The sequence below is a fragment of the Cucumis melo genome, chromosome 12 (genome assembly GCF_025177605.1).
Source record: "Cucumis melo cultivar AY chromosome 12, USDA_Cmelo_AY_1.0, whole genome shotgun sequence".
Classification (NCBI taxonomy): domain Eukaryota; kingdom Viridiplantae; phylum Streptophyta; class Magnoliopsida; order Cucurbitales; family Cucurbitaceae; genus Cucumis; species Cucumis melo.
The window spans coordinates 6057281-6069385 of record NC_066868.1 but is presented as its reverse complement, the minus strand read 5'-3'; the positions used below and the strand labels follow the sequence as shown (position 1 = coordinate 6069385).

General features: G+C 35.7%; 2 protein-coding genes and 1 long non-coding RNA gene across 3 annotated transcripts; 1 reads left to right on the top strand and 2 right to left on the bottom strand.

The window, feature by feature from the left end:
• Positions 1–2543: 2543 nt before the first annotated feature.
• Positions 2544–3575, bottom strand: LOC103502544 (uncharacterized). The gene has a single exon (XM_008466509.2). It carries the CDS (start codon positions 3573–3575, stop codon positions 2544–2546), a length of 1032 nt encoding a protein of 343 aa, XP_008464731.2.
• A 197-nt stretch (positions 3576–3772) lies between these two features.
• Positions 3773–7728, top strand: LOC127144260 (uncharacterized). Its single transcript, XR_007815861.1, has 5 exons — positions 3773–4176; positions 4897–6555; positions 6653–6729; positions 6804–6867; positions 7474–7728. It is a non-coding gene; the product is annotated as an uncharacterized LOC127144260 (long non-coding RNA).
• Positions 7729–8569: 841 nt separating this feature from the next.
• LOC103503227 (protein NUCLEAR FUSION DEFECTIVE 4-like) lies at positions 8570–10865 on the bottom strand. Its single transcript, XM_008467369.3, has one exon. The coding sequence runs from the start codon at positions 10709–10711 to the stop codon at positions 8924–8926; it is 1788 nt and encodes a 595-aa protein (XP_008465591.2). The 5' UTR covers positions 10712–10865; the 3' UTR covers positions 8570–8923.
• Positions 10866–12105: the final 1240 nt, after the last annotated feature.

The window sequence follows — 12105 nt, the reverse complement described above, 5'->3', positions numbered from 1 at the left end:
TTTCAACTAGAATATGAATGAGTAAATGTGTCTGCAGCCAGGTCATGGTGGTGTACAATCCTCTTGGATGGATCCGTAATGATGTTGTTAGAATACCGGTGAGTAGAAATTTGCTTTTGCTTGCATGTTTCACATTCCAGACAATGGAATGACTTGGACTATTACTACATTTACAATCGAGGGAAATATGAATTAGAAGAGAAAAATGGAATTTGTTATCTATGATTTATCATCATCATTATTTTTATACATAGTTTTTTACTCTTTATAAAAGTATGCTCTTGGATTTACTGAAGTTTCAGTGAGTTTATTTCCAGAAAACCAGGTTCAAACCATTGTGTTTTGGGTTCTTTTGACATTTATGGTTCTTTGTTGCTACAATCGATAGAATAGGATGGAAACTTGTTCAGTCATATGTGATTGTGATATTGTGAGATTTATCCAAATAATATTTAATGAGCAAGCTGGTAATTGATGGAGGCATTTGCTGTGATTTTTTTGTCAGTGAGGAGTGATATTATTGAAGAACTATAGTATCTTAAATGTTGATCTTCTCAATCTTCTCTTGCTATGGAAGTATCCTTTTCAGTTTTGTAACCTTTTCCATTCATCTTCTGATAAAGACATGGTTACTCATTTTTAATATAATTATGCAAAACAAATGAAAATAAAAAAATTTGACTCTCACATGAATCTTTTAAATACTCTAAATGACCTTATTTATTTTTGAAAGATTAGGTACTTTATTGTTAAAAGGTGGAACTTTGAGAATTTGGAGTTATCTATACAACAAGGGGCAGTTGCAACTTAAAGAAGCAATGAAGCTTTTATTTTTTGTGATAACGTTAGCTTTTCTCAGTCAACCGGACTACACTTCTTCAGGTGCTAACCATTCCTTATTGAATTTGTGTGTGACGCTACTTGGTCATTGATGAACAAAGTATGTTTGTTTGAGATAATTATACTGATTTGCTATTGGCTACTTAGGCTTGTGAAAAGATGATGTCCAGAATTAGTGGTTCTGTTAGTGGGGGCAATTGGAAATATGCACATGGAACTGCATATTATGGTCAAAACTTTTCACTCAAATGGCTGAAGGTTGATATTTCATTTCTCAGATTTATAATTTTATGTAGAAATTTATATAACATGTGTACCTCATCATGCTGTTGCATTGTTGTTAGTTGCAATAATGCTAATGGATGTTTGCCCTCTCTGGCCGTCTAGAACATCTAATTTACTATCGGTGGTCATATTTGGTGCTCATTAAAAATGAAACTGAATTATTATTTTTTAATCTCTGATAATGAACATTTTTTCTTTTTCTCATAATTGAAAGAAAAATTGAGGGGTGATGGACATGACAAATCTTTAACAAATTCAGGTCGAGACGACAATTTCAACAACTAAAGTGACCATCGGTATGCTATCTTTTTTATCTTTTTTTATCTACATTTGTTAAAGATTTTCTATTTTTTTTAATTAATATCCACTATTATTGGTGTCTAAAAAATCACATATTGATATATGTTTTATAAATTTATGTAGGTGAATGAAATGTGTCTTACCAGAGGAAAAAAGATCCTACGATGACAGTAGCTCATACCTTATATAATAATATAATCTTGGACACTTGGTGAATTTTGTTTGTATTTTGAGGGTTATTTTGTGTTGTGCTACATTCACTAAATACTTTATCTACCTTTGTATCATTTAGACCACAACTTTATTTGAGTAAATTATTAAATACTCTATTTTGTAATTTTAATAGATTATGAATGGAAGTTATTAATATTTATTGTGCTACAAAGTAGTTATGTGTGCTAAAGTTGAGTATTTTAACTAAAATTTATAAAAAGCTAATTAAATTAGAAATTATTTTTGAAAACAAAGTTACCTCTTTTATAGCCATAAGTTACAGATATATAAAGATTTATATAGCCAAAAACGAAATGCTATCAAAAGGTTATTATAATTATTATAATAATTGGAACTGATTAAATAGCATTATTATAGCATAATGTTATAACTGTAAATACTATATTATAGCGTTGAAAAAAGGCTATTGTATATTAAAGATAGCACATTATTTAAGCTATATAAATTTATTATAGCTATAATGAAAAACGCTATCAAATATTTTCATAGCAATGTTTCTAAGCTATATCTTCATACTCTACAATAGCACTCATTATAGTTTCAAAAAAACGCTATAAAAAGTCCCAGACTTTTAATAACATGGGCTGTCAGGACTTTCGAAAAAGGCTATAAAAAGTTTATTATAGCCTTTTTCGTTAGCCATCGTATATGTTATTTCTTGTAGTGTTTTATTGTTTGGTATTCTACTCTATAATTAATTTATTGTGACATTGTGGATGACATAAAATAGGTGCAACAAATATTTTCCTTAATAATATTAATAATGATGGTGTCACATTTTCAAACAATCTTGCCAAAAAAAACAATGAAACATGTACAAAAAACCAATGAAACAAATGGTTTAAATGAAACTACAAGGTTCTAAATAATGTTTTTTCCTTCTCTTATTTGCTTCCATCATCGCTTTTCTTTGTGTGTTCCTTGTCCTTTTGTGTAACCCACATTTGATCCTCTCTATATCTCTCATATATATCCCCTTTGTAAAACTCTCGAGTCCTATAGGCCAACACAAACGAAGCCATAGCTCCAAACAATGTCACTCCAACCAAAATTATGAAGGATTCACTAAAACAATGAGCTCCATTGCAAGTTAAACCCTTCCCATTCTGCACATTACCAATTCTAATTGCTTCCTTATCATAAAACCTCCCTACTACATGAACATTCATTAGATAAGATCCAAATGGGACTGCCAATTGCCCACAATTGAGAAGTGTGGAGTAATGTTTTAGGCCAAAGAGATCAGAGATTAAAGTAAATAGTAATGGAGTTTGAGCTCCAAATCCAAACCCAATAATCAATGAAGCTACATACACTGATTTTGTATAAGGAAAGGCAATGAAGAGAAATCCAATGCAGGTAAGAAGCTGGCTAAGGCCAAAGATAATAGGACGAGGTAATTTGTGTTTGGTCATGAAATATTCAGAGACAAAGCCGGAGCAAACTCGACCGAAGAAATTGAAAATGGAAATCCATGAAATGAAGACGCTTACGGATTGTGGCGGATAGTTAAGTGACTCGGCGATCTGGCCAAGATTGTCAATGACAGCAACAGATGAACCACAAGCTGAAACTGTTGCTATGAAAATAAGTGTCATATCCACACTAAACAAAGCTTGCAAGATACCGAAATCTTCCCCTCTTTTGGGGTTGTTAGATAAATTGTTGGACAAAGACGACGGCAAAGAAGTTTCGGGAATTTGCTCGAGTTTTTGAACAGGAATTGAAACAACAACCGAAGGATCCTTGGTTTGTTGGTTGAGTTTAAAGAGAAAAGACTCTTCTTTAATTGCGATTAAAAGAGGGAGAGAGATTAAGATGACAATGACGATGACTCCACCGACGTAGTTAACATGAGAGAAGACGGTGTTTCGTTGTGTTATGGTGAGAAACAAAATGAAGATTGCAATAGTCATGGCTATGTAAAGAAAGTGGTAAAACACTTTGAGTTCATGTGGGTACTTGGGAGCTTGGATGATTCTGATTGAGAGAAAAACTAAGAGATATACAGTGGAGGGTAGCCAAGAAAGAAGAAGAACAAAATGGATAGGATCCAAGTTACCATAAATGCTGTAATAGATTTGAGTTAAAATGGCCCCACCAAGGCCCACAAAGCCCTTGAGAAGGCCTAAGATAATGCCTCTGTGATCAGGAAAGTTTCTAACATTTGTGACCAAAACAACGGTGTTGGGGAAGTTTTGTGCATTGGCTGAAATGTAGATGTAAATAAACATTACCCACAACTGAGGCTTGGGGACAAACTCAGTAACAGAGAGCCATATCATGAAGTAGCTGAAGAAGTTTAGGGTTAAGCCTATAAGGAAGAGCAACCATGGGGGAGCGACCTCGGCAAAAAGTCCGGCAAAAACTCCAAGGTTGGAACCGAGATCTTTAGCGAAGCCTAAGGTGTTAAGTTGGGTTTGATTGTAATTAAATTTGGTCTTTAAAAGTTTGGAGTATGTTCCAAACAAGTAAGGTGAACCGCAGCCAATCATGACAAGAAACGATGCAAATACGGTAAACCATCGTCCTTCCACAACTTGTTTCACAAACCTCCAATTTTTTGTTTCATCCATATTAACTTTTTTGATATACGAATTTGGTGAAGAGAATGATATGGAGAAGATTCTTAATTAATGAGTTTTTCCTTTTAATTTTCTTCTTTAATAAAAGCAATTCTGTTCTGCAGTTCAAGTACCAGAAATTTTAGACAACCCAACATTCCTTAGAATTTTTAACGAAGCTAAAACAAAGTGCAAACTTCCTCTCCTCTCCTTAACAACTTGTTTTTTCTTTTTCTTTTTTTATTTATTTGTTTCTTAATCCATCTAGCTCAAACCTCATGAAGATAATGCCAATTTCTAACTAATGGATTTCAGTGTTTTATATTTATTGTTATTGTCTTTTTGTTTTTTAATATATATTCATGGGATTTGGCTATTTTATCAAGTATTCCATAATCTCTCGGTTTCAAATTTATGATTTATTTTTGTTTCGTTTTTATTTCTTTTATTTTTTGAAATTCAAAAATCAATAAAGGATAAACGTACGTGAGAGATGGTTTCAAAGTTATACAGCAATGAATAATTTTTAAAATGAACTATATTATAATCTTTTAAGTAAAAAAGTAAAAAAGAACATGAAAATTAAAGTTGTCGTATTAAAATTTAAATTAAGTGGATAAATTTATTTTCTATGGTTAAAGTTTTGAAGAGACTGTTATAATATGGTTGACAGATGCATCCTCGGATGACTTTTCCTTAGACAACAAAGCAACCGTAAGTTTTAGTATGTTGTTATTATTGTATGGATGTACCCTAACAAGAAAGGAAAGAGAAAGTTGATCAAAGATGAGTTTTCAATTTTCATCAATCAACTCAAATCCAGAGCGGGGTGAGAAAGAAGAAAAATATATTGAGATAACAATATTCAATAAAATTACTAAAGCATCTGTTTGACCCAAACAAAATAACAATGGGAGTAACGGAATTTGAAAATTTTGGATCTTATATATAGTTGGTGTTATTACTAAATATTGTTTTTGTTTCCAATCTTTTCAAATATATATGTAATATTTAGTAACATATCTAGATGTAATCTTTAGTAACATATTTAGATGTAATATTTGGTAACATATTTAGAAATTTGACCGAATGATGGTAGAATTGTGAATGTCATTTCAAATACTTTTCTTCTCAAATATGTGCAAATTTTGAAATTGGATCTTAGTGTTGCGTTATTGTAAATGTTATTTAATTTGGTAATATAGTGAGTGTAACGCCCAACAAATTCGTTTTTTTTGTTCATTGTCATTAATATTTAAGTGTGGTTATGGGAATTTTTAAATTTATTGGAAGAACCTTACCATTTTGATTTCTCGAGTAATTAAGGTTGGGAATCCTTATTTTGTTTAAGATAATAAGTTTTTTTTATTATTTTTATTGGAAATAATTGGGGAAGTCTTTATTAAACTAAAGTTGGTTGTTTTTGGTGAGATTTGGGGAGAGAGAGGAGGTGGTTGTTTTGGGTTATTTAAAAGGAAAAGAAAAGAGTTATTTTCTTATAAAAAGCCTTGGGACTCGTGCATAAAGAGGAAGAGAAAAAAAATCAAAGAAAGAAAGAGGGGAAAAGAAAAGAGAAAAAGGGAGAAAATCTTTTTTATTATTAATCAAACCCTAGCCGCCGCACGCCGCACGCCGCGAACCCGAGCCGCCAAGCCTTTCCCTCTCTGTTCAGCAGCGCAGCCGAGTCTGCAGTCGAAACCGAGCCGTCGCCGAGCTTCCAGCCGCGTCGGAAGAATCGTCCAAGCCGATCCGCGCACGCCGAGCGTCCGTCGGAGCAGCCGTCTCTCGCAGCCGTCGCCCGAAGCCGAGCCGCGTCACCCTTCGCGATCCGCAGTCGAACCGTCAGCCAGCCGCGTCGCGCCGCTTCGATCCGACGCAGCGCAGCCGAAACGCTCGTTTGCAGCCGTCGTCGAGCGAAGCCGTGGTAGCCGGACCACCAGCAGCCGCCGCGCCACCCGAAATCCGGAAGCCAGCGCCTCGCGCGCAAAGATCCGACCGAAAACCCGCTCCGCGACCCGAACCGACGCGCGCCGTCTTCCGGAACCCGACCCGCGCCCGTGTGCATCCGCGTGTGAGCCGCGTCCGCGTGTGAGCCGCGTCCGCGTGTGAGCCGCGCCGCGCGCTTCTGCGTAGCCGAGTCGCGCCCGCGTGCAAGCCGCGCCGCCTGCACCACAACCTGAGCCGCGTCTCCCTCCTGTCGCAAGCCGAGCCGCACGCGTAAAGTTCCTGTACCGAGCCGAGTCGAGCCACGCCTGCGCCAAGCCGAGCCGGTCCCTGCCCTTTTTCCAGCCAAGCCGCCAAGACTAATTTGGCTCCATCCACCTAAATTTTGGTAATTAAATTAATTATTGTGGCATTACCAGTAAGACTCAATGTTTCGGACGCTAATTAATTTAATTTGGGACTAAATTAAATTATTTTTCCTTAAGGGATGTCTTGGACCAAGTAACTGCTGCAGCGTGGGATTTCTTCAGTAGGGGCTTGAGCACTGCAACCTCTTTCTAGGGTAAGTCATTTCAAATGAGTCTTGAACCGTTAGTCGTTGGTGACCTAATTACGAATTTTGGGCATATTAAACAGTTAGGACCTCGTCGCTTGGAAAACATACTGCCTCGCGGTTAGGACTCGTCAAGTAAATCTCCAGGTAAGAGATTCTACTATTAGCTCCATGTTTAGAATTATGAGATTTTGTATACTTCAATTGTGCGTGTTGGGGGCTAGACCGTACGATGCATGAAAACAATGATAGTATGATGCAAATGACGATATGGTTATATTATAGCATGTTGTGTGATGACGAGAGCTGTTATGTCTGTAAGACAGATGTCGAGATAGAGAGTGTAATGATGATTTATCTGTTATGTTATATGCTGATGCCAGGTGTATGTATACTGCGATTAGGGTACCTGTTAGCTTGACCTGTTAGAGTCGTACCTGCATGGGTGTCCTTCGGGATCACCACCTATTGAGGACTGTGTGGTCCGACGGGACACCAGTCTAGCATGTATATAGATATGACTCGAGTGACTCGACGGGGTCCTCGCATCCCGATTGTCCTAGGTGTCCCCCGGGGCACCGAAGACCAGAGTTACGTTCCTACGGGAGCGCATATTGCACGTGTTCGGGAACGTGCCAGAGATTGGGTACCAGTTACAGGACTCTGACAGGAAGTTAACAGGCACCTAGTGGGACTAGTAGTGGGTCCCTTACTGAGTATTTTATACTCACTCTCTTCATTTCATGTTTTCAGGTAGAGGACGAGGCAAGGGCAAAGGCAAGCTGGCGAGCGACCCGAAGTGACCGTGGCGGGCCATAGGGACTACTGCTTCCGCTTATCTTTATTTTAGACTTTCGTACCTGAGTTTGAGCATTCTTCAGTACTTATCATCTTATTATGTAGATAGGGCCCGAGTAGGACTTTAGAACGCATTACATCTTTTTGCATAACTACCTTGTTTGAATTTTCATAAATAAAATTTCTCAAACCTTATGCGTTTTGAATAAATTTTATGACTTAAACCACTTGTTCTATATTTAGTAATGACTTCGATTCAGTATAAGGAGTTGGGTCGTTACAGTGAGAGAATAAAAATAATTGCATATAATAAACTAATATTAATTAAATCATCAATACTGTACTTTTCGTATGATTTAGATTAATTGGATCATCTTTACAACCATATATTATTAAAATAATATATATATATATTACACTTATTTAACTTTGAGGAAAATGAACCTAAAGTATTTATGAAAATTGAAAATTTTAAATAATGTAATTTGAGATGGTACATGATATCATTTATTGGAATATGATCATGAAGTAATATCAAGATCATCAGGCTGGAGAGCAACTTCATAATCAAAATACATCAACAAACAACCTAAAGCATACGTTTTAAGGATGTTTAGAGATGTCTTAAGGATGAGTAGCAAGCAAGACAGAGATGTATTTTTTGTGCTCCTTCCTATATTCTATTCCCTACAAGATTCCTTGAAGGAATTGAGATGGAGATCCCTCTGAGATATATCCGACTCCAATTGTATGAAAAACTCCTCTTTTTTTTTTTTTTTTTTTTTAATTAAAGAATTTTTCAACGATTTCTTATTAAAATGCCCTAATATTCTTCTTATTAGTTTAAAAATTAACCTCCAACCCTTGGTGCATACTCACACCTACCTTAATTGGATGATGGGAGGATTACTAAATTCACTAAAAAAAAAAAAATGATGTTCGTACTAATCATACTTTTCCAAAGTTTTTTATATAAGAAAATTTAGATTACTATTATGTTTCTTAAAAAAAAAAAAAAAAGAAAGTGTTATGTGAATTTGGACTTTTAGACTTTAGAAAGAAAATAAGAAGTAGGTTGTATTCCACCCCACAGGGCTGGCTTATTCCCACTAACATAGAAAGTCTTCAATTTTACTTCCAAATACAAATTATAATGTATAATGTATTGTATGGTCTCTTTATTTCCCTCTATCTCAATTTCTTGGACATTTATTAAGGCAGTAGGAGAAGATAAAGATACCTCCAGAATGGAAAATAAATAAATATTTTCCAACCATAAAAATTAATTCAACCTACAAATTATAATTATAATTATAAAAAGATTACTAAAAAGGCCTACTAACTATGTTGTCAGTCATGGGCCGGCCCAATTGGTGGAGAAAGCCCAATTAGAAGAATCTCTCTCTCACTTAGCTGTAATTTCTCCTCCGCCATTGATGATCTTCTCCTCTTTCTTCACTTCTTCTTCTCTAAACTTCTTGTAAATATCCCCTTTGTAAAACTCCCTCGTTCTCATCACCAATATCAACGAAACCATTGCTCCAGCAAACGTAACAATCGTTGTTATCGTAAATGATTTCCTGTAACATTCCTTCCCAATGCATGTCAATTCCTTCACCGCCGATCTATCCAACCCCTTCTCCTTCAACTGCTTCAAAGCTTCAATATCGTACAACATTCCCGCCACCTTCACATTCAGAATGTACGATCCCAATGGGCTTGCGATTTGCCCACAATTGAATAAAGTGGAGAAATATTTCAGCCCAAAGAGTTCAGATATTATGGCGAAAAGCAGAGGAAGCTGTGCACCGAAGGAGAATCCGATAATTACCGAAGCTATGTAGACGGAACCTGGAACAGGGAATGCGATTAAGAGTTGGCCGATGCAAGAGAGGAGAAGAACTAATGTCATCATTAGTGGTCTTGGGAATTTGTATCTTGCGAGAAGGCTTTCGGAAACGAATCCGGCGAATATTCTGCCGAAGTAATTCCAAATGCTTACTAACGAAACGAATGAGCTTACTGTTTTTAACGGGTAGCCAAGTGATTCACCGATTTGTCCTAAATTGTCAACTGCAGTTAAGCTTGTGCCTAATCCACAGAATGTAGCGATGAATAGAACGAACATATCGATGCTGAGAAGTGCTTGAAGGATTGTGTAATCGTCTCCTCTGGGTGGTTTACGACAAATGTTGGAGAAACAGGCCACTTCTGGCGGTGGTGCTGCTGGTGCTGGTGGGCTTTGATTTTGGATCTTAGTGATTTGATTTGATTCTTCGGCTATGATTTTGGGTTCATCGATTGGTTTTGGTTGTGGGTTTTCGATTGGAATTGGGGGAGATTTATTTGCATTCCAGAGACGAAGTTCTTCACGGATCACAATTAACAGAGGAAGAAACAGAAAAATGCAGATCACGGTAGCACTTAATGTATAAGCTGTATGATTGAATTCAACTTTCTTCTGAACAATATTCATAATCATGATGAAAACCGCTAACCCAATTGAGATATAAAGGAAATGGTAAAAAACCCTCTTCTCATTCGGTTGTCTCTCTGCTTTAAGCCTCCGAATGGTGAAAACAAAAACGACGGAAATCGCCGCCGGAAGCCACCCAATAAGTAGAATCAACGCCGTGGCATCGTCGGCATAAACGGCCCTATAAATCTCCGTGAGAATGGCGCCGCTAAGCCCTGTGAAACCCTTCAAAAGACCCATCATAGCGCCGCGACTCTCGGGGAAATTCTGGATACAAGTAACCAAAGCGCCGGTATTAGCAAAATTCTGGGAATTAGCTCCAACACAAATGTAGAGACACATTTGCCAGACTTTGGGCTTGGCGATTCTGCCGGTGACGGCAAGCCAAATCATGAAGTAACCGGTGAAGTTCAAGGCGGAGCCAAGGAGAAGAACGAACCAAGTGGGCGTAACCTCCGCCACTAAACCAGACAACACACCGACGTTAGCACCCAGATCTTTGAAAAACCCCATGAGATTCAAAGTGGTTTGATCATACCCAAGTGCGGATTTGATCTGTTTGGAGTAGACACCGAAGAGATAGGTAGCACCGGCGCCAGCCATGATTAGAAATGTAGCGAAGACGGTGAACCAGCGACCGGTGATGACCTGCAAGGGGAATTGGAGAGGTCGGCGGGGGTGGGAGGCGTCGGAACTGGTGGGCGATTGAGAAACCATTTTGTGGAAGAGGATGGAAGAGTTTTTGTGGGGATGGTTGGTTTATGGGGAAAGAGGAAGAGAGTGTGAGAGATTAAATAGTTAAATCAGTTTTGAGTTATTGTTTTGAAGTTTAAATGAGAATAATATGGTTTATTTGGATGTGGATTGGGGGAGATTTTCCTTAAGCCTAGGGATTATTGTTGCCCCAATTCCAGCTAAATCCACATACCATTTTTTTTCTTTTTTTTTTTCTTTTTTTCTTTTCTTCTTTTCTTCTTTTCTTCTTTTCTTCTTTTCTTTTTGTTATTATTATTATTATTATTATTATTATTTGCTTTTTTTTTGTTACCATTTTTGTTTCTTACAAAACAAAAAAAAAAAAAAACAAAGCGAAAGTAAAGTTTGTTGGTTTGTTATCAATTTGGATTTTAAACATTTTTTTTTTAAAGTTCTCATTTTGATGAATTATCATTTATGAAAACATATATTTTGCTTGTTTAAGTTGATGGATTTTAGAATGTTATATATATATAAATACATATAGTGGTTGGATTAGCCTAAATTGAGTAAAGGGTAATATTTTATGTAATTATTGGGTCAAAATGGATGAAGTTGAAAGTTTCATCTTCTTCTTCCTTCTTCTCCTTTTCTCTAAAAATTAATAAAACTTCACGAGTTCTATAATAAAATTGATATTTGGTTATCAAACAATATTTTTGGTTATGCCTAACCTAAGAATCGGTGAATTTAGGCAACAACGAATGGAAAGTAATTTATTATAATATAAAAATATAATAAACTGTATATTAATATAATTTATGTTTGAAATGGGACTATTATAATTCGGTTTTATAATAATCTGTGTTTGAGATTTAGATTATTTTAACCACAATAGTTGTGTTTAGAGTGTAGATTGTTTAAATCTAAATTAAAACGAGGTGTAGATTAGACCTAAGTTAATTTAGAAAGTTTGTAATTGTTGTGTAGAATAATCAATTTTCATATTTTTTCTTTTTTGAGATTGTTTTTCTTTTATCATTACTATTATTATGAAAAGCAATCAATTTTTATCATTACTATTAAATTTTTTACTAGTATTTTAATTTTGAATTCAACTATTAAAAAATTATAATATTTGAGGAATAAAAAAATAACTTTAAGAAAAAATCCAAAAGAAAACAATGAAGGCATATTTGGAATGGTTTAGAAAAAAAAATTCAAATTTTTATTTTTATTTAAACATTTATTTATAAAAAAAATTTAAAATAAAAACACAAATGTAGTCAAACAAAAACCACTATCATCCAGATGGTATTTGAAAGTTGGTCGACGAGTTTCCCTACTTTTAAAATAAATACCCTTTAGAGTTGCAAAATAGTAAAGGAAAGTGAGTTATTTTAAATCTTAATCCT

What these genes read in the sequence shown, in the direction of transcription:
- LOC103502544 (XM_008466509.2), bottom strand. Translation starts at nt 3,575, where the DNA reads ATGACTATTGCAATCTTCATTTTGTTTCTCACCATAACACAACGAAAC.
- LOC103503227 (XM_008467369.3), bottom strand. Translation starts at nt 10,711, where the DNA reads ATGGTTTCTCAATCGCCCACCAGTTCCGACGCCTCCCACCCCCGCCGA.